Source organism: Rhinopithecus bieti, unplaced genomic scaffold (genome assembly GCF_001698545.2).
Source record: "Rhinopithecus bieti isolate Rb0 unplaced genomic scaffold, ASM169854v2 scaffold_54263, whole genome shotgun sequence".
NCBI lineage: Eukaryota > Metazoa > Chordata > Mammalia > Primates > Cercopithecidae > Rhinopithecus > Rhinopithecus bieti.
The window spans coordinates 109,554-132,468 of NW_016821166.1; the positions used below are offsets into that span (position 1 = coordinate 109,554).

Consider the following 22,915-nt stretch of genomic DNA (forward strand, 5'->3'; position numbering starts at 1 on the left):
TTCCAAAACTCCACTGAAATGGCAATAAAGGAATCAAGAATATATCAACTCATAATGGGATAAAGTGAGGGAAGAGACGAACATGGATGAGACAGTCCCGCAAATATCTGGAAGAGGGAGAGGAGCAGGAGCTGACTTGGCAGAGCTGGAGATCACTACCTGGCTCCCTGCAGACGAGGAAACTAACAAGCAGAAAGGGGGTGGTTTTGTAGAACTCTAGGTGCTGACGACCGGGAGATCCAAATCTACAGAAGGCGGGCATGAGGCATGGGACTAAAAACAGGGGGGTTATGTGGCCTGTGTAGAGGGAGGATGGACCCCCTTCCTCCTCTTACAGCAGGCACACCCCAGCTCTCTCCAGCCACCCATTGCACACCTCCCCACCCTCACTGCCAGTAAAAGATTTGACACGTTCTCTCTGGATAACCGAATGGCTCCAGAGAAAAGACCTTCACATTCTGACATCTTGGAGTCTCGCCCCAATTTGAAAGCCAGTTTGGGCCGGGCTCAGTGGCTCACGCCTGGAATCCCAGCACTTTGGGAGGCCAAGGCAGGTGGATCACCTGAGGTCATGACTTCGAGACCAGCCTGACCAACACGGTGAAGCCCCATCTCTACTAAAAAAAATAAATAAATAAATAAATAAATAAATAAATTAGCCTGGAGTGGTGGGACACGTCTGTAATCCCAGCTACTCGGGAGGCTGAGGCAGGAGAATCACTTGAATTGGGAAGGCAGAGGTTGCAGTGAGAGATGGAGCCATTGCACTCCAGCCTGGGCAACAAGAGCGAAACTCCGTCAAAAGAAAGAAAAGAAAAGAAAAGAAAAGAAAAGAAAAGAAAAGAAAAGAAAGAGGAAGGAAGGAAGGAAGGAAGGAAGGAAGGAAGGAAGGAAGCAGTTTGCTGTCCGACGACCCTGTTGTAAGTCCTTCTATGGACAAGCCTCACCCACTCCCTCAGAGTTCCCATTCATGTCTTTAGTGAGTCACACTTAGACAAGAACAGGCAGCCCAGGATCACCAAATGTTTAAAGAAAGCCTCCAACTTGGAAGAGAGGGATCCAGACAAATAGGAAAAAGAAATTTGGGGAAAGCAGAGATGATGGAAGGAGAAAAAAGTGAAAAAAACTTGATAAGTAATTTCTTCAGAAAAGCAAAATAAGATGTTATATCCATTAAACAAGAGTTAGATGCTTTATTCTCTATTTTGAATGTCACTTTTAAAGGAATTAATGAAAAAACAAAAATGAAATTTTGGAAATTGTTCCAAAGAAGGGTAAGATTAACATATTCAAAAGCAAGTTTGGTGGAAGGTAAAGTAGAACAAAATAAACAGAGATTTAAAAGAATGATAATTGAAAAAATCTAAGAATGAGGACCACTCTAGGAAGTCCAACTTCCAGCTAATAAGAATTCTCTAAGGAGAAAATAGAGGAGAGAGAGTGAGAGTAAAAATAATACCACTTCACAAAATTGAAAGATGTGAGTCTCCAGATTGAGAGGACTGACTAAACGCCCACCCCAAGATCATCACAGATTTCAGAATACCCAGAATAAAGATTTTTAAAGCTCCCTGAGAGAAAAAAAAAAAAAACATACAGAAGATCAGGTGTCAGTCTTGGACTTCTAAATAGCCACACTGAAAGAAAACAATGCCTTCAAGCGTCTGTGTGAAAATGATTTTCAGCTGAGAATACTTGTAACCAGATGATCAATGAAATAGGAAGGTGGAATAAAAGCATCTCAGGCATGCAAGGACTCAAATTTTACCTCACATGTACGTCCTCTCTTAAGTAGCTACTGCAGGATGTGCACCAACAAAACGAGGACTTAAACTCAGAAAAATAACGTGGAACTAGAAGTCATGGGATTCAATGCTGAACAGCAGTGAAGAGAAACGCCAGGATGATAGTGAATAGAGAATTATATAGAGAGTTACCAGTCCAGAGCGGAGCAGGATGGCAGGCAGCAGGAGTGAGGCACCCAAGGAATCAAAGAAAATGGCATGTTTCAGGATATGGAAAACAGTATCCAGAAACATGAAAGCACTTGGGGAAAAAAATGAGCAATTGCCACATAGAATAGTAGGCAAATGACAAAGAAAAAGTAATGATAAATTCCAGGAAATAAATAAAGAGCATAGCTCACGCAAAGGGCCTGAAGTAGAAGTGAGCCGATGCATTCAGGGACTAGCAAGGAGAGTGGGGCTGCAGCAGAACTGGAGCAGGGAGAAGACGAGACAGTGAGGTCAGAGAGACAAGAAGGGTCAGGACGTGAAGGGCCAGGACATTGTAAGGACTGAGGCATTGACTCTGAGCAAGATGGGAGCTGCTGCCGTGTTTTGTGCCAAAGAGTGACATGATCTGACTTATGTGTTGGCAAGATAATTCTGCCTATGTGTTGAGAAGAAATGGTAGGAGGGACTAGGTAGAAGTAGGATGCTACTGCAGTCGGAAGGTCACCGCAGTGATCCAGGGGAAAGACCATACGGATGGCCCCACTGGATGATGGTGGCTTGGACCAGGGTGGAAGCACTGCAGGTGGTGAGAAGCAGTTGGATTCTGGATATTTAGAAAGCAGAGCCAAATATTCCTTGACATATAGAATGTGAGGTATGAAAGAAAGAGATAAATCAAAGATGGCCTGAGCAACCAGAGGGATGAAGCTGCAGTCAAATGAGATGAGGAGACCACAGTTGGAACAATGTTCCCATCACCTGTTGCTGAACCAACCTCAACTTACAGACATAAAACAACAATCATTGATTATTATCAGCTCTGGTGAGCCTGGCAGTTGACTGCGCTCAGACAGGCAGGTCTTACTTGGTGGTTGGGGCTAGAGTCATCTCAAAGGCTGGCTCATCTGAGGTCAGGAGTTGGAGACCAGCCTGGCCAACATGGTGAAACCTCATCTCCACTAAAAATACAAAAAAATTAGCCGGGTTTGGTTATGGGTGCCTGTAATCCCAGCTACTCAGGAGACTGAGGCAGGAGAAGTGCTTGAACCCGGGAGGCGGAGGTTGCAGTGAGCCTAGGTTGTGTCATTGCACTCCAGCCTGGGTGACAAGAGCAGAACTCCATCTCAAAAAAAAAAAAAAAAAAACCCACAAAATTTAAAAGTTAAAAAATAAAAAATAGCCCCATCCCTATAGCAAGTGCAATTTGTGTGTGTGTGTGTGACAGAGTTTTGCTTTTGTCACCCAGGCTAGAGTGCAATGGTGCGGTCTCACCTCAGTGCAACCTCTGCCTCCTGGGTTCAAGCCTTTTTCCTGCCTCAGCCTCCTGAGTAGCTGGGATTATAGGCATGCACCACCACGCCCGGCTAATTTTTTTGTACTTTTAGTTGAGACGGGGTTTCACCACGTTGACCAGGCTGGTCTTGAACTCCTGACCTCGTGATCTGCCAGCCTCAGCCTCCCAAAGTGCTTGGATTACAGGCGTGAGCCACTGCACCCAGCCTGGCAAGTGCGATTTTAGGAAATACCCCACCCAGTCCTCTTTCCCCTCTGTGCCTTCTCCTTGGTGCCTCTGGCCCCAGAGCGTGCTCAGACTCACATGATCAATTCACCTTGTGATCTCCCACCAAGGACGACTGCAGCTCCCTGAGTCTCAGATGCTCACTAACCCCCTCCCCCATCCTCCCGGGCTCATGCCCACTGCAAAGGAGCAAACTGGCTTTGTGAGGTCTCATGTTCATTACAAGGTGGAGTGCAGACTAGAAGCCAGACCTCCTGGCTTAGCTTTCATGGTCTCTCCAGGATAAAAATGGTGGTTGCTGTCACTGTAGATGATCTGGCAGGTGGCATGGGGGACAGATGGGGGGGCAACGTTCCTGGTAGGGAAGTCCATCCCTCTAAATTAAGTGCGTTAATTTTCCCGAATAAAGACACGCCTGTCATGAAATCCACTGCCTGGAAAAGATACTTGATACAGCAACTGTGATGGCCCCTGGCTGAAAATACTCTGTTTCCCCTTAGTCACCCTCCTCAGGTCAGGGTAAGCCTGCTGGCTAAAGCAACAGAAAGCAGCAAACAGATCTGTGGAATGAAATTCCTTGGCTAACAGGAAAACTGCAGTGAGGGGAGTAGGGGGCAGGGGACAAGGTTCTGAGAAGAACTTCGGGTTTTTCTCTTGCCTTTGGTGCGGTGGGGTGGGGACAGGAATCTGGGATGTGGAGAATCAGTCCCGAGTAGGGGGTGGGCCTGATAGAGCAGATGAGAAACCCAACCCAGCGGGCAACATTATTGTCATCATTGTTAACCCTCTGCAGACCAGAAACCGCCAGGACAGTCAACTAGCCCTGATAATTATTATATTCATAATAACGCTTGTGTTTTGTCAAAGCCCTTATTAGAGTGCTTTAAGTGGCCTGGAAGGTGATGTTCCCCAAATTTGACAACGTGCAATGCAGTGGTAACCACGATGGTTGGAGTGGTTTTCACGGGCAGGCAGAACAACCCTGCCATGGTCAGGTGAACAGAAGCCTCTGAGGCCTGGGATGGCAGAGCAGACGGACATGAACAGAATCCGTCTCTGCCCCGAGGCTGCTCACGTCAGACACACAGCCCCGAGCGGCCAAGGAGTCTGCATTTTCCTCGGCAGCAGGAGCCGTGGTTTGCACCGTGGCTCTGCCACGTGCCGCGTGGTTAATCCAGTTCGCTTAACTGCACCAGGCTGGAACCTGAGTGTCTTACTAATTGAAAGGTGCTGCCCTGTTGAACATTCTGTGGGTTCCAAAGCGAGTGGAGTGGGAGGCGTGGTTAGCTTCTTCCTCGTTGGCCTCGTTTTTTGACAAACAACGGCAGGTTCCCCGCAGGGTCACTGGCCCAGCTTCTCAGCACGTCTCTGTTCTAACTGAATTTGATTTTCTTTTTTTTTTCAGCCTCGTGCTAGTGATGGAAGGGAATGAGACTGTGATCTCCCTCAGGACACTAATTAATATCCTTCATCCAAGGTGGTGACACTGTACTTTGGGGCTGAAATCTGAAACTTAACCAATGGCAGTTCTGGTCCACCCTGGAGAGGCTAAGTGACAGCTTGTTACCTTCAGCTTCATTTATTAACATCAGCTGAATAAACAAATCCCGATGGGACCAGAGCCCTGCTGCCCAGGAACCCCTCCCACTGGTTCTCAAAACTCTCTGGTGATTGGAATTGAAGCCATCTTGGGTAAGAAGGTCCCACTGGAAAGAAATTCAATGGCACCTGATTAATTCTGAAAGTAAAAGCACTTAACCCTCAGGAGTTTGGGCCGAACCACTCACTCTTTCATTCCACTCCTCCTGTATTTCCCTGGCACCAAACAACCTGTCGACTCAGCAGTACAAGCCATCCATTGAGAAATACTGATGGAGGCCAGGTGCGGTGGCTCACGCCTGTAATCCCAGCACTCTGGGAGGCCAAGGCGGGTGGATCATGAGGTCAGGAGATCGAGACCATCCTGGCTAACACGGTGAAACCCTATCTCTACTAAAATACAAAAAATTAGCCAGGCGTGGTGGCGGGCGCCTGTAGTCCCAGCTACTCGGGAGGCTGAGGCAGGAGAATGGTGTGAACCCGGGAGGCGGAACTTGCAGTGAGCCAAGATCGCGTTACTGCACTCCAGCCTGGGCGACAAGAGCGAGACTCTGTCTCAAAAAAGAAATACTGATGGAGCGCCTGCTAGATCCAGTAGGGAAGCAGGTGCATGCTCTGCCCTCGGGGAGCTTACAGTCTAGTGATCAAACAGGAGCTGTGAGTGACAGGATGAAGTTCACGGTGCTCTGGGAACAGAGATGATGGAGGGGTGTTGATGAAGGCCTCACCAAGGAAATGGTGTTTAGACCATGAGACAATGTAGCCAACCTAAGCAGCCAGGTCTGCTCATTTCTGCTGCCAGCATAATTTCACAAAGCCCCTCATTCTGTGACCACATACAGCTCTTGGAAAAGATGCTTTGAAGACAAAAGAGGACAGAGCACACGGCCAGGGGAGGTGGTCCCCCATGCCCCGCTAAGAAACTGCTTATCCCAAGGACGAAAGGAATCCAGTCACTGGAGGTGGTGACATGATCAGATGTGCATTTTAAGATCATTCTAGTTCCAAGATGGAAATGGATTAGAGAAGGATGAGAGTGAGGCCTGGAAACCAGTTTTAGGAGCTAGTAGTTCTAACCCAAATATAGACAGTACGGTTGAGTTCCAATCAACTAGTTTCGACAACATTCGAAAAAGAGTAATTAACCTAATGTTAGCCTTAACAATCAACACCCTGCTAGCCCTACTACTAATAACCATTACATTTTGATTACCACAACTCAACACTTACATGGAAAAATCCAAGCCTTGGACATGCGCTAGATCAGGTTACAGGCAGAGTGGGTAGAAAGAGCTGGGATGGAGAGATACAGAAATCTTTTATGTATTTTTTTTTTTAGAGACAGGGTCTCACTTTGTTATCCAGACTGGAGTACAATGGCACGATTACAGCTCACTGCAGGCTCGCCCTCCTGGGCTCAAGTAATCCTTCTGCCTCAGCCTCCCGAGTAGCTGGGACTACAGGTGTGTGCCACCATGCCTGGCTAAGTTTTAAACCTTTTGTAGAGATGGGGGTCTCACTATGTTGCCCAGGCTGGTCTTGAACTCCTGGACTCAAGCAATCCTCCAAGCTTGGCCTCTCAAATTGCTGAGACTGCAGATGTGAGTCACTGTACTCAGCTCAGAAATCTTTCTGATATATAAAAAGTTCTTGGCCAGGCACGGTGGCTCACACCTACAATCCCAACACTTTAGGAGGCTGAGGCAGGCAGATCACTTGAGGTCAGGAATTTGAGATCAGCCTGGCCAACATGGTGAAACCCCGTCTCTACAGAAAATACAAACATTAGCCAGGTGTGGTGGTGCACACCTGTAGTCCCAGCTATTCAGGAGGCTGAGGCAGGAGAACCACTTGAACCCAGGAGGCAGAGGCTGTTGAGAGCCAAGATCATGCCATTGCACTCCAGCCTGGGCAATGGGAGTGAGACTCTGACACACATACACACACACACACATTCTTGAAAATCAAGTGAAAAAGCTGGACATGGTGGCTCATGCCTGTAATCCCAGAACTTTGGGAGGTTGAGGCAGGTAGATCACCTGAGGTTGACAGTTCGAGATCAGCCTGGCCAACATGGAGAAACCCCATCTCTACCAAAAAAGTACAAAATTAGCCGGGTGTGGTGGCATATGCCTGCAATCCCAGCTATGCAGGAGGCTGAGGCAAGAGAATCCCTTGAACCCGGGAGGCGGAGGTTGCCGTGAGCCAAGATTGTGCCATTGCACTCCAGCCTGGGTGACGAGAGTGAAACTTTGTCTCAAAAAATAAATAAATAAATAAATAAATAAAATAAAATAAATAAATAAATAAATAAAATCAAGTGAAAAAATAGAAAAATGAATAAAGACAGAAGAGTTCATAGAACAAGATATACAAGGCTCCCATCAACATGAAAATATGCTCATCTTCACTCATAAGAGAAACACAAATTGACGCCACACTGACACCATCTGTCACCTAAAAATTCTAAAACCTGACGGCACTTGCCGTTGAGGGTAAAGCAAGCATTCTCATGTTTCTGATGGGAGTGCAAAACAGAAGATTTTGGCAATGTCTGACAAAATATCTATTTACCCTTGAACCCAGCAATCTCAATCCTGGGAACTAACCCTGAAGATCCACCCCCACAAATGCAAAACAGCATACACCCAAGGCTGCTCGCCGCAGTCCTGCTTGTAATAGCAAAATACTGGAAAAAAAACCCCAAGATATCCCTGCATAGGAGACAGGTTGGACAAATGATCAGCTAGCACAGTGGGTAACTATACAGGCATTTTTTTTTTTTTTTTTTGAGATAGAGTCTTGCTCTGTTGCCCAGGCTGGAGTACAGTGGTGCTATCTCAGCTCACTACAACCTCCGCCTCCCAGGTTCAAATGATTCTCCTGTCTCAGCCTCCCGAGTAGCTGGGTTTACAGGTGCACACCGCCATGCCTGGCTAATTTTTTGTATTTTAGTAGAGATGGGGTTTCACCATGTTGCCCAGGCTGGTCTCCAACTCCCGAGCTCAGGGAATCCACCTGCCTCGGCCTCCGAAAGTGCTAGGATTACAGGCATGAGCCACCGTGCCCAGCCTATGCAGGCATTTTTTTAAGATGAGGAGGATCAGGCAGGCACAGTGGCTCACGCCTGTAAACTCAGCACTTTGGGAGGCTGAGGTGGGTGGACCATCTGAGGTCAGGAGTTTGAGACCAGCCTGGCTAACACGGTGAAACTCCGTCTCTATTAAAAATACAAAAATTAGCTGGCTGTGGTGGCGGGTGTCTGTGGTCCCAGCTACTTGGGAGGCCGAGGCAGGAGAATCGCTTGAACCCAGGAGGTGGAGGTTGCAGTGAGCTGAGACTGCACCACTGCATCCTGGAGCAAGACTTTGTCTCAAAAAAAAAAAAAACAAAAAAAAGATGAGGAGGAGCTCTATGAGATGATTTCACCTGTTAATGAAAATAAAAATTAAAAAGCAAGGTACACCAGCGAGTATGGACTATGCTATCTTTTGTGGAAGCAAAGAAAAGAATAACATAGGTATGTACCTGCTTATTGTTGTGGAAGGAAGGCAAAAAGGAAAGGAGGAAAAGGAGAAGACAGGCAAGGAGGAGAAAACAGAGACTAAGGGTGGGAACAGATGGAGGAATGGGAATGTGATTATACCTATTTGTATAGTTTTGATTTTTGACCTAGGTAAAGAATTTACCAGTCAAAAAAAGAAAATAAAAATCATGGAAACAAACCTTCAATCGAATACAAACAGAAATAATTCAAGTAACATTTTTTTCTTTTTTTTTTTGAGACAGGATCTCACTCTGTCACTCCGCGTGCTGGAGTGCAGTGGCGCAGCTTTGGCTCACTGCAACCTCCACCTCCCAGGTCCTGGTTCAAGCAATTCTCCTGCCTCAGCCTCCCTAGTAGCTGGGATTACAGGCATGCGCCCCATGCCCAGCTAATTTTTGTCTTTTTAGTAGAGACGGAGTTTCACCATGTTGGCCAGGCTGCTCTTGAACTCCTGGCCTCAAGTGATCCATCCGCCTCAGCCTCCCAGAGTGCTGGGATTACAGGCGTGAGCCACCGCACCTGGCCTCAAGTAACTTTTGAATCCACTACCCTGTGCACCCTTAGGGAATATACCCAAAGGTGGGGAAAGGGGCTGAAGAGAAATCTCAAACCTTGCTTGGTGGGTTTGTTGTTGGCAGTGACATGAGTTTAAAAATCCGGAAACGATTGTTTCAGATTTGGGTATTGCAGTACAGAAGAAATTTGTAAGCATATTGAAATTGTTGGGAATCAGGATGGTTTGAGAAAAGGAAACATATGGACTAAAGCACAGACGAGGCCTGTGGAGCTGAATTTAAGCTGGAGGTTTCAGTACACTGGGAGGTTCCTCTAAAACATCTTAGCTGTGTTCACTGAGAGGGTCTAGAAGCATGACACCCAGCAAAATGAGCACAACGAGTTCCTGGACCTTCATTGGGACATAAAAATTCTCCACCACATACACACACACACAAAAAGAAATTAGACATTAGCAATCAAATTGAAGCTGTCTGTGTGTCCCCTTCCCTAACTGCAGCCTCCTTCCAATCCGCTAGATGAGGGAATCTAGCATTTTGTCATTTCCAGGTACTTTTGTATATTTTACTATATATGTATTGTATCTTTAAGCAATATATAGTATTAATATCCTTTTTTTTTTTGAGACAGAGTCTCATTTTGTTGCCCAGGCTGGAGTGCAGTGGCACAATCTCGGCTCACTGCAAGCTCTGCCACCTCCCGGGTTCACGCCATTCTCCTGCCTCAGCCTCCTGAGTAGCTGGGACTATAGGCGCCCGCCACCATGCCCGGCTAATTTTTTTGTATTTTTAGTAGAGACGGGGTTTCACCGTGTTTGCCAGGATGGTGTCGATCTCCTGACCTTGTGATCCAACCACCTTGGCCTCCCAAAGTGCTAGGATTACAGGCGTGAGCCACCGCGCCGGACTAATATCCATTTTTAAACACTTTATAGAAATGTTATTATCCGTGTGTATGCTTATGAAAATTGCTTTTTTTCTGTCAACATTTTGTGTCTTACAGCGATCCACACCTGGAGCTCTCAGTCACTAATTTTCACCTTCTATGTTATTGTATTGCATGGTTATACCACCATCTACTTATGAATTTCCTGGGAAAGGACATTTAGCCTACCTATTATTTTTGACCATTATGAACATTGCTAGTGTGAACATTCTTGTGCATATCTTTTTGTGCCCATGTACAAGAACTTCTCTAGAGCATATCCTCAAAGTGGAGCTGGTGAGTCGTGGTATAAATGCATATTCGCTTCTTCTCTTTATTATCCATTTATTTCCCAATATCGAGTCAAATGACATTCCCACCAGCAGGTTCTGTCTCATTCAGTGTTCTTGCCAATACTTAGCATTAAAATACTTTTTAATTTTTGTTAATCTGATGGATGTGAAATATCTCACTTCTCTGCCTACTTAGTGAGGTTTAATATCTATTTATTTACCACCCATGCATGTTTCAGCTTCTGTGAAATAAAATTTTCTATCTTTCAAAAAAAAAAAAAATTATCCACCACAAGAGACCAGGATTTGAATAAATGATTCCACAGCTGGGGCAAGGAAAGTAAAAGGTCAGTCTGGAGTGCCTTGTGCCAGAAAGCAAGAACGTGCTCAAAGGCCAGGCATGGTGGCTCACGCCTGTAATCCCAGCACTTCGGAAGGCCGAGGCAGGCAGATCACCTGAGCTCATGAGTTCAAGACCAGCCTGGCTAACATGGTGAAACCCATCTCTACTAAAAATATAAAAATTCGCCGGTCATGGTGGCTTATGCCTGTAGTCCCAGCTACTCAGGAGGCTGAGGCACGAGAATCACTTGAACCTGGGAGGTGGAGGTTGCAGTGAGCTGAGATCACGCCACTGCACTCCAGCCTGGGCAACAGAGTGAGACTCGGTCTCAAAAATATGAAATAAAATAAAATAAAATAAAGTGGTCAAAGAACCATGGGGATATGGCAAAAATACACAAGTGTTGTCTTCTCCCTCTGAACAGTTTGAGCATCAAAAAAAATTACAACAGTAAGGGATTACAACACATTGAATTAAATTAAAAAACAAAAAACAAAAGAATCCATGGGCCTCCAGGAATACTCAAAAACTGAGTTAGAGGGAGGGAAAGACCTTCTTTACCGAAGAATGCTAGCCAGTAAACATCAAAGAAATGATGCAATTTTTGAGACAGAATTTCACTCTTGTTGCCCAGGCTGGTGTGCGATGGCTCAATCTTGGCTTACTGCAACCTCAACCAAATTCAGGTAAACCACTCAATCTGGACATCCACAGACTCCCCAGAGCCCTGGGCTACGAACCCTAATGTAGAGGAAGAAGCACAGAGCTTAGGACGCAGCATACAGGAGCAACAAGCCGAAGAGAGGAGGCTGTAATGAACAGAGGAGGGAAAGCAACAGCCAGAGGGGCAGGCAAGCCAGGAAGAGCCCAGGCAGCGCAAACGCCACTCAGTCTGCAAACCAGGTAAGGACGCTTGCTACTGGGAGTGATTAAAATTCAGATCCCCCGGCCGGGCACAGTGGCTCACACCTGTAATCCCAGCACTTTGGGAGGCTGAAGCTGGCGGATCACTTGAGGTCAGGAGTTCGAGACCAGCCTGACCAACATGGTGAAACCCCATCTGTACTAAAAATACAAAAATTAGCCAGGCATGGTGGCATACACCTGCAATCCCAGCTACTCAGGAGGCTGAGGCACAAGAATCACTTGAACCCCGGAGGTGGAGGTTGCAGTGAGGCAAAATCACGCCACTGTACCCCAGCCTGGGCGACAGAGTGAGACTCCATCTCAAAAAAACAAAACCAAACAAAAACTCAGATCCCTAAAGATCGATTTTACATCCACGTACGTGACAGTAAGAAAGCTGGATCAGCTTCGGGGATGAAGGTGACTGTCAAGACCTACAGTAACACCGTCTGGTGTCTCTCTGGTTGCCATCCGTATCACCTGCCCCTGGTTCAGGGCCCCTTCCAGTTTGTTATCCCACCTGCCTGGACCTTGCCCCTCCAGTGAAGGCTGTCTGGGTGCCTCAGAGAGCACAACCTTCTTACTTTCATTCTTCCCTGGTGCTTTTCCTTATTTGGTGCTTTCTAGGGAATAGACAGGTCTTAGGTATGGATCCTTCCTTCCTCCCTCCCTCCCCTCTCCTCCCTCCTTCCTTCCGAGACAAGGTCTTGCTCTATCATCCAGGCAGTGGCACAGCCATCGCTCACTAATGCCTTGATCTCCCAGGCTCAAGCCATCCTCCCGCCTTGGCCTTCCAAGTGACTGGGACTACAAGCCTGTACCACCACACCTGGCTAATTTTAAAACTTTCTGTAGAGACAGGGTCTCACTATGTTGCCCAGGCTGGTCTCAAACTCCACAAATTCAAATAGTTGTCCTGCCTCGGCCTCCTAAAGGGCGAGGACTACAGGCATGAGCCACCGCGCCCAGCCTAGGAATTTTTAAGGTGCTCTTTCAAAAGACTATGAGGGCTGTTTGGTGTCAAAGCAAGTCCAAGCAACAAGAGATAAGAGATTAAAAGCTCTAAAAGCAAACCCAGTCCAATCTTTAAAAGAGAGATAAGATGGCTCAGAAATAATCATACTGGGTCCATTTATCATGTGGTTGGGAGAGCACAGCTAACAGAGGGAGAAAAAATAAATCAAGTGGGCCATGTCCACAGGCGTAATCAACTCATCAGAATGAGTTGGTCACCCATCACTAGCTGGAGAAACCCAAGCCTGAGTTGGTTCTGCCAGACTGGAAAGATGTCCCATCCCAAACTGACCAACTGAATCAGCATTTCTAGTCTTCTGTGCAATTGCCTGCAGTCATATAGGCCTGGTCATGATGGCAGAGAATAAAATCTTCTCTCACACCAGTCTCCAGTTACAGAGTCCTGATCACTGCAACTGGGAAAGCTGAGAACTTTTCATCGTCTAGCACATTTGCGAAATTCATTGGCTTTAACAAACTGTTCTGCAAACACCTGGCCTGTACGGTCTCCCCTCACCAGCATGTGCTTTGTCATATTCAGAAAGTGCTTATAGGCTCTCGCTTGCCTTGAAAAATCTCCATCAGCTCTCAGCAAGGCTCAAACCCATCATGGCTCTGGTGAAACGTTCACTTCAGGGAAACACACAAGCCAATTTGATCTGACTTCATAAATTTTAACAAAATCCAGGTGAAGGAATCTATCTGGAAAAACAGAAGACTCTTATGAGCAGCTCCAAGAAAAAATTCTCTCGGGAAAGGGGGAAAAAGATGTGAAATCCTGCCTACCAGGGTGGAAAGCAAGATGAAATTGGGTCTCACAAACGGGGAGCTTTCGTGGAACCCAGATCTAAAATTTCGGCTTCCAAATAGCTCAGGATTGTGAGACCCAAACGGATTTTCTTGCCATGCTTTGTCTTAGAGGTAAAATCAAGTTTAAAACTCATCAACTCTCTTATGATCACTCACCCCTCACCCCCAACAAAGACCACAGACAAGAACATCATGAAACCAACTTTAAAATCTCGAGTCTGGGCCGGGCGCGGTGGCTCACGCTTGTCATCCCAGCACTTTGGGAGGCCGAGGCGGGCGGATCACGAGGCCAGGAGATCCAGACCATCCTGGCTAACACGGTGAAACCCCGTCTCTACTAAAAATATTTTTAAAAAATTAGCCGGGCGTGGTGGCGGCGCCTGTAGTCCCAGCTACTCGGGAGGCTGAGGCAGGAGAATGGCGGGAACCCGGGAGGTGGAGCTTGCAGTGAGCCAAGATGGCACCACTCACTCCAGCCTGGGTGACAGAGCGAGACTCCATCTGAAAAAACAACGACAACAACAAATGTCGAGTCTGTCCCATTCTGAATGTGAGGCATGAGGGACACCGTTCCTAAAGTTTAAAAGAAATTGTTCTGTATTCTGGCAGGATCTGCTCTGCTTCACGTGCAGAGCGTATGGCCATGTGGGCAGGTTGGCAGGTCTCTATGTAATGTATGTGAGGACTCAGTAACATACAGGCATGCTTTTCACAGAGCCCTTGTGCTCCCAGATTGGCCTCAGGTTTGAAACCCTAAGCTTCAGGTATGTGTCTCTGCTAACAGTAGGGCTCTCCTTCCCAAGCCTACAAGAGAGGAGAGAGCTAGCAAGGGAATGGTTTCCAGTGTGGGAGAATCTGAGAGAGAGGGCAAGACTGCAGCCTGGACCAACCAGTCCACGGAGAATACTGCTCACCCACCTGCAGGCTCTGCCATGTTCCTCCTGAAACCCCCAGGGATCTCCTGCCCACCCCCAATATACCACCCAAGGGACACATGGGACCCCACAAAGACACACAGGCACTGGTGTGGAGAGCCCGCTGCATGAGATGAAGACACAGATTCGCTCCTTATAGGGAAGGTTTAGAAGTGCATGGCTACAATCCAACCCAATTATACAACGATTCTTGGCTGAGAATAAGAATAAGCTAATGGCTGGAGCTCTATAGAATCTCAAGATTTTTCGATGCAAATCCTACCACCAAACAGCTGTGAAAATAAACCAATGTTCCTTGATAGGCTTCCTCCAAGTGCAGGACCACCCCAAACCCTGCTGTCTTGGGCCACTGTTTATCACAAACACTGCAGTCTACATCCAGAGGACGGATCTCAAGGGGAACTTTCTGTTGACGCTCCTTCCACAGCATGGAGACGGGAGACAGGCACGCTCAGAGGTGACAGCAAATGCCATCTTCAACTTTCTAGGCCAGTGATTTAAGTGCAGGAACAGGGGTGGGAATTTAGTGGCTATTCACTTGGAAGGTGTGTAAAGTCTCTTATTCACAGAACTCCCATCTCCCAAACAGAAATAACAAACCCCAAGTAAAGTTCAACACATCTTTTTTATGTACAAATGGGTCGCTGGTACAGAGGGAGCTGCTTTTTATAAATATCTGCAGCAAATCCCCTAAAAAAGATGTAATAAAAACTCTGTCTCAGCACAAAGGGCCTATCCTTCCCCGAAAGTGTTAAATTCCCGAGAGCCTGTGCTTAGCCAAACACTTGTGGGGCCTCCTGGGAAGAACAGCAGCGCTTTGGGACCAAGGCGAGAGCCTTCCCATCTCCCCGGAGAGCAGAGGTGACTTGAAGGTCATCTGTTGCCCAGGACTTGGGAGTGATTAAACTGTTTCTTCCCAAGACTTGCGGTCTTCTTTGTCAAGCTGCTGATTAAGCAGTCTCTGTTTCCTGGCAGTGACCCAGAGGGAGGGAGGAGAGGAACCTACAATCGCGTGAGGAAGTAAAAAAACTCTGGGTATTTTGATAAAAAAACACTTGGCAATCACTGTAACCCTGTAAAGCCGATGTATCGAATTCACCAGAGGGAAAATCGTACGTTAGCATTCTGGAATCTATAAACGCAAGCATTTCTTTAGGAAGATCATTACTTAGCACCAATGTCTCTCTCTCTCTCTCTCTAACTCATAATTTTTCCTTTTCCTCCGAACCCTTGGCCGTGATCAGCGCTGTCAGACCACAGCTCAGCAGTACTTTTAATCAGTAACACAGCTGGGCTCGAAGGGGAGTGCGGTCACACGCCACAGAACAAACAGCGCGCTCACACCAAACGCCAAGGCTCCTGGGGGCATCCTGGCTGGGGATTCGCACGCGGACCCCCAGCCTCTTCCTGGGGCTGCTCTTTGGCACTCCAGGCTCAGGGACTTTACTCAAAGCGACGTAGGTGGTTGTACAGCGACTGGACGTAGGTGAAGACACACATGGGGTCCGGCTTGCGGCCCATCACCATCATGTCCTCCACTTCGATGAGGCGTTCACAGTTGGCCAGATTCCTGAAACACACAAGCCCCGTCAGAACGGCGGTCCCAGCCATCAGCCAGCCCCACAGCCGCGACAGGGCCGGGATCTCCATCCCGGGAACAGAGCTCAGCCTCTCAGCCTGCAGCCAGAGGTTCCCAAGGACCCACCAGCAGGGAATTCAGATAACCCTGGCAGAACCCTTGGAGTCACTGACTCCAATGCAGTGTTTCCCAAACTCCCAGATTTGTGAGCCACCTATACAATTCATAGTTTCCTTTAAATAGGTTTACTTTATTTAATTTGTTTTTTTGTTGTTGTTGTTTGTTTAGAGGCAGGGGCTTGCTCTATTGCCCAGGCATAAGTACAGTGGCACGATCCTAGCTTACTGCAGCATTGATCTTCTGGGCCCAAGTGATCCCTAACTAGTTTTTTTTTTTTTTTTTTTTTTTTGAGACAGAGTTTCACTCTTGTCGCCCAGGCTGTATGCAGTGGCACAATCTTGGCTCACTACAACCTCTGCCTCCTGGGTTCCAGTGATTCTCCTGCCTCAGCCTCCCGAGTAGCTGGGATTACAGGTGTTCGCCACCATGCCTGGCTAATTTTGTTGTGTATTTTTAGTAGAGACAAGGTTTCACCATGTTGGCCAGGCTGGTCTTGAACTCGTGATCTCAGGTGATCCACCTGCCTTGGCCTCCCAAAGTGCTGAGATTACAGGCATGAGCTACCACGCCCGGCCCAGCTAATTTTTTAAAACTAGTTTTGTAGAAATGGGGTCTCACCCATCCTGGCTAACACAGTGAAACCCCGTCTCTCCTAAAAAAAATACAAAAAAACTAGCCGGGCGAGGTGGCAGGCGCCTGTAGTCCCAGCTACTCGGGAGGCTGAGGCAGGAGAGTGGCGTAAACCCAGGAGGCGGAGCTTGCAGTGAGCCGAGACCGGCCACTGCACTCCAGCCTGGGTGACAGAGCGAGACTCGGTCTCAAAAAAAAAGAAATGGGGTCTCACTATGTGACCCAGACTGGTCTCAAATGCCTCCTCAAGCGATCTTCCCACCTCAGCCTCCTGAGTAGCTGGGATTACAGGCACAGGCGACCCACAGTACCTGGCATATTGTATTTAAATTTGAATTGAAACTATATTTAAGTTTTTTAAAAAAAAGTAGGCTGGATATGGTGGTTCACACCTGTAATCCCAGCACTTTAAGAGGTCAAGGTGGGTGGGTCACCTGAGGTCAGGAGTTTGAGACTAGGCTGACCAATATGGTGAAACTCCATCTCTACTAAAAATGCAAAAATTAGCTGGGCGTGGTGGTGAGCGCCTGTAGTCCCAGGAGGCTGAGACAGGAAAATTGCGTGAACCCAAGAGGTGAAGGTATCGCCCCACTGCACTGCAGCCTGGGCGATAGAGTGAAACTCTGTCTCGAAAAAAAAAAAAAAAAAAAAAGTAAATATCAATAGTATATGTAACGCTGAGTTATTAAAATAAATGTAAAACTAATAAAGCAAAAAATAAATTTACCCATTTACTTCCTAAAAATGCTTTTAGACTTTTTTTTTTTTTTTTTTACTGTGACCCATAGTAAGGAAGATATTTTATCATGATTCAGCACATGCTTACATGTATGTGGAAATACAGTTTCACAGAAATACTTCTTTACCACTACCTGTATTTTCTCAGTGATATTTCATGTTTATTCTCTCCCCTGCCCCTCCCCAACCCTACCTCTTTAAAATGCTGGTCATGGCCAGGCGTGGTGGCTCACACCTGTAATCCCAGCACATTCGGAGGCCGAGGCGGGCAGATCACCTGAGGTCAGGAGTTCAAGACCAGCCTGGCCAATATGGTGAAACCCTGTCTCTACTAAAAATACAAAAATTAGCCGGGCGTGGTGGCAGGCACCTGTAATCCCAGCTACTCGGGAGGCTGAGGCAGGAGAATTGCTTAAACCCAGGAGGCGGAGGTTGCAGTGAGCCAAGATTGCCTCATTGTGCTCCAGCCTGGGGGACAAGAGTGAGACTTCATCTCGAAATAAAAAAAAAATGCTGCTCATGAAGCACTAAATTGATTTTACAGTCTACTAATGAGTCATATCTGGCAGTTTAAAAGATTGCTTATCACGCCTGTAATCCCAGCACTTTGGGAGGCTGAGGAGGGCAGACCACAAGGTCAAGAAATTGAGGCCATCCTGGCCAACATAGTGAAACCCTGTCTCTACTAAAAATACAAAAAATTAGCCAGGTGTGGTGGCGGGCGCCTATGGTCCCAGCTACTCAGGAGGCTGAGGTAGGAGAATCGCTTGAAAGCGGGAGGCGGAGGTTGCAGTGAGCCGAGATCACACCACTGCACTCCAGTCTGGGAGACAGAACGAGGCTGGGTCTCAAAAAAAAAAGATTGCTTAAAATAATTGCCGCCCCACCCCCAGCCCCCCAGGGCCCTCTGCCTCCTGCCCTGGGAGATACTGGTTTAACTTCTGGCTCACTGGTTTAGACTCGTATGTACACTGTGGCCTTTCACTGGGGCTCAGAGGGAGGCTGAAGGCCTCGTGGACATGGGAGGAGGAACATCAACAGTCAAGACACATCACCCTGCGCATCTCGGCACCGAGTCCTGAAATAACAACAGCCAGCCTCTGGAATGCCCAGCCCTGCGCCCCTGCCTCCTCTGACTCTGCTCACAGCAGGCCTGGGGTGCCTGGGTACCAGATGGAGCCGGCTTGACATTATTAGGCAGAACCAAAAAGACAAAAATGATTGCACTTGGCCTGACGGTCAGTGCCCTTCTTTCAGCAGCTGTGTGTACTTTTGTAGTTCCGGGGGTCCCCAGTCTTTTGTGTGTTTTTTTTTCCACCAATAAGCGCATAGCTGTCAGGGTTCAAATCCCAGCTCCATCTCTTCCGAGCTATTTATCTGTGGGCAACACACTTCATTTATCCAGGCCTCAGTTTCTCCAGCTGTGAGTTATATCCACCTTGAAAGAGTGGTATGAAAATTATAAACCCATGCCAATCAGGTGGAACAGCAAAGGGCACGTCGAAAGAGCTAATAAACGTTAAAGATTAGGCCGGGCACAGTGGCTCATGCCTGTCATCCCAGCACTTTGGAAGACCGAGGCAGGAGGATCACTTGAGCCCAGGAGTTTCAGACCAGCCTGGAAAACACAGCAAAATCCCGTCTCTATAAAAAATTTTAAAAACTAGCCAGGCACGGTGTTGTGCACCTGTAGTCCCAGCTACTTGAGGCTTGAGGCCAGGAGGTGGAGGCTGCAGTGAGCCCAGATTGCACCACTGCACTCCAGCCTGGGTGACAGAGCCAGACCCTGTCTCAAGAAAACCAAAACCAAAACAAACAAAAAAGTCAGAGATTATTCTTGCTGCCATTTTGAGGATCACGCCTCGCTTTAAGAAGCAGGGTGGATCACAGAGAAGAGGCCTGAATGTGAAATTGAAATAGTCGAGTTCAAACCCCGACTCCTCCAATTGCTTCACCGTTCTGTGCCCACTTCCTTAGCAGAAAATCGGAATACTGACCGGGCACGGTGGCTCACGCGTATAATCCCAGCACTTTGGGAGGCCGAGGTGGGCGGATCACCTGAGGCCAGGAGTTCCAAACCAGCCCGACCAACACGACAAAACCCTGTCTCTACTAAAAATACAAAATTAGCCAGGCGTGGTGGTGCACGCCTGAAATCCCAGCTACTCGGGAGACTGAGGCTGGAGAATCGCTTGAACTCAGGAAGTGGAGGTTTCAGTGAGCCGAGATCGTGCTACTGCACTCCAGCCTGGTGACGGAGCCAGACTCCGTCTCAAAAAAAAAAAAAAAGAAAAGAAAAAGAAAATCAGAATACCACCTCTGCTGTCCCTCCCAGTGGGCCTGTTGTGAGGCTGTGATTCCACAATGTGTCTTTATGCATCTTGTTCCCCAGAGAGCCCAGCCAGAGGGGAGACCCCAGTGAGGTGCAGGACTCCTCTGACCCATCCCAGTTTGGCACGACGCACTCAGCACTTTCTACCAGGACTCATGCGGCTGTGTGCTCCAGAGGCAATGACTGTAACATTACCCGCAGACCCTGCTCTGCTGTGCTGGCTGGACGCCAGGCCTCCCATCAGAAACCAAATGTCAAGGCAAAATGGAGACATCTGTCCTGGATCCCCTTCCCCACCTCCTGCTTGGGGTTGTAGCAGGTGGCCTGTAAGTGAATCCAACAGGCTTTGTGGGGTGATGAGTGGGTTTGGTCCAACGAGCGGGCACCCTTTCTCCCTGGGACAGGCCAGGGCAGGGCTCGTTATCAGGGAAGTAGGCCCTCTGACGCGAGCAGGCATGTAAAGGTGCTTTGTCGACGATTAAGGATTGAAAATCTGAGTTCAGGCCGGGTGCGGTGGCTCACGCCTGTAATCCCAGCATTTTAAGAGGCTGAGGTAGGCAGATCATTTGAGGTCAGGAGTTGGAGACCAGCCTGGCCAACATGGTGAAACCTCGTCTCTACTAAAAATACAAAAATTAGCTGGGCGTGGTGGCGCATGCCTGTAATCCCAGCTACTCGGGAGGCTGAGGCAGGAGAATCATTTGAACCCGGGAGGCAGAGATTGCATTGAGCCAAGATCATGCCACTGCACTGCAGCCTGGGCGACAGAGCAAGACTCCATCTCAAGAAAAGAAAAGAAAAGAAAAAAGAGAAGAGAAGAGAGAAGAGAGAAAAGGAAAAGAGAAGAGAAGAGAAAAGACAAAAGGAAAGAAAAGAAAAGAAAAAAGAAAAGATCTGAGTTCAGAGAGGCTGGGAACCTGAGTTCACCTTCCTGAGCCATCATTTCACATCTGGTGCCCTCCTTTCCACCTGCCACACAGCTGGGGCACCTCCACTCCCACACCTGCTACTTGGAGGATCCCAGGTGTGTGGGAATAGGCTCCGCACATGCCCAGGTTATCAGCACTGACAGCGGTGGCCACAGTGGTGGCCTCAGTGGTGCCACATGTGAAGCAGGGACAGCATGAGGACTCTAGGACCTCCGCCCATCTAAACACCCCCGTCAGAAGCACCAGTCACCTCTATAAAGGCCCTGCCTCGGCTTGTTCATCTCGGGGTCCAGGGAAAGGGGACCCAATTTCCTCCAAGGACAGCTTAGAACCCTCTGCAGATGCTCTGACCACGAGAAAGTTCTTCTGACATTTCTTATGCTATTTGTGCCTGTGTGTACTTTCTACCTACTGACCCCACAAGGCTATTTATTCTCAGTCTAATTTTTTCCTCCATGAAAGAACTCTTCATATACCAGAAGAAAACCGTCCTTCCATGTCTCTTTATATGAACTAAATAGCTCTGGTTTCGTAACTGTCCCCACAGAGGATACCTAGGACCCACCCCTCTGAACTAGGTCTTGCCGCTCTCTAACCCACTTCATAGGAGGCCCTCAGAATTGCTGAGGTGTGGTCCACCCCCCGCAGAAGACAGCAAGCTGACCCCCTCTTCATTCTAGAGGCTGCATTTACCCTCTGATAATGACCCCTGGCCCCTGTCCTGGTGGCAAGTCTTCCAGTCCAGGGTGACAGTCAGGATGGGAGCGGATGCCATGCCCTGTGTCATCCTCCACTGTCCAGATCACTGGCTTCCCCAGCAGGCAACCAAGGCACTGAGCCATGATCTATCTGTTCCCCACCGTTGTTATTTCTAAGTTGAGAACGTAAGAGTGTAGGAGTTCCTAGGGGAGCAGGGAGGGGTCACAATATGCAGCACGCAACCACCATCTCCTGGCTCCCTCTTTTCTTCTCCACCTGCCACCTTTGCTCTTCATCCACTGCTTTTCCTGGGGAGCTCCAAATTCCCCCTCCCATAGGCAGAGAGCATTCTCTGTCTTTGAGGCACAGTTCACACCAGACCCTCAAGAGCACCTGCCTTCCACGGATCACCTGAGGTCATGAGTTCGCGACCAGCCTGGGCAACATGGCAAAACCCAGTCTCCACTAAAAATACAAAAATTAGCTGGGCGCAGTGGCTCATGCCTATAATCCCAGCACTTTGGGAGGCCAAGGTGGGTGGATCACCTGAGGTCAGGAGTTTGAGACCAGCCTGACCAACATGGTGAAACTCTGTCTCTACTAGAAATAAAAAAAGAATTAGTCAGGCCTGTAATCCCAGCTACTTGGGAGGCTGAGGCAGGAAAATCGCTTGAATCCAGGAAGTGGAAGTTTCAGTGAGCTGAGATTACCCCATTGCTCTCTAGCCTGGGCAACAAGAGCGAAACTCCATCTCAAAAAAAAAGAAAAAAAAAAAAAAAAAAAAAAAAAAGAAACACCAGAGCCAGCTTCAATGGCACAGGTTCACCATACCACATCCAAAATGCTCCTATGAGCATTTCCTTTGAGCATCGTGTCTGGCACTCAGAAAGGTTCCGATTTTAGAGCCTTTGGATTTTTTATAATTTGGGATGCTCAACCAGTAAGTATTATATAATGCAAATCTTCCAAAATCGAAACTCCAAAACACTTCTGGTCCCAGGCCATTTTGGATAAGGGATATTTGACCTGTGATGGCAAGATTCCTAGAAGTGGCAGACACAGGCTGGACAAAACTCGGGAGACAGGAGGAAAAGGAAGCGATGATCAGTGTTGACTTGTATAAAAAATATTTAGGTCTTCACATATTAGAGGTTCCAATTTCCTTTTAAATTAAAAAAAAAAACCTCCTTTTGTAAAAATGATACAGGTTTGTTTTAAATGATTGAAACGGCCGGGCGCGGTGGCTCACGCCTGTAATCCCAGAACTTTGGGAGGCTGAGACGGGCGGATCATGAGGTCAGGAGATCAAGACCATCCTGGCTAACACGGTGAAACCCGGTCTCTACTAAAAAATACAAAAAACTAGCCGGGCGAGGTGGCGGGCGCCTGTAGTCCCAGCTACTTGGGAGGCTGAGGCAGGAGAATGGTGTGAACCCGAGAGACCGAGGTTGCAGTGAGCCGAGATTGTGCCACTGCACTCCAGCCTGGGCAACAGAGCGAGACTCCGTCTCAAAAAAATAAAAAAAA

General features: G+C 47.8%; 1 protein-coding gene across 2 annotated transcripts in view; it reads right to left on the reverse strand.

Moving 5' to 3' along the window:
* Positions 1–14,967: 14,967 nt before the first annotated feature.
* Positions 14,968–22,915, reverse strand: part of SMTNL2 (smoothelin like 2) — a 27,638-nt gene continuing 19,690 nt past the window's right edge. For both annotated transcript variants that reach the window (XM_017860220.1, XM_017860219.1), the window contains exon 8: positions 14,968–15,931. In XM_017860220.1, coding sequence (XP_017715709.1) covers positions 15,805–15,931 — 127 coding nt within the window. In that variant the 3' untranslated portion in view covers positions 14,968–15,804. The remainder of the gene's footprint in view (positions 15,932–22,915) is intronic.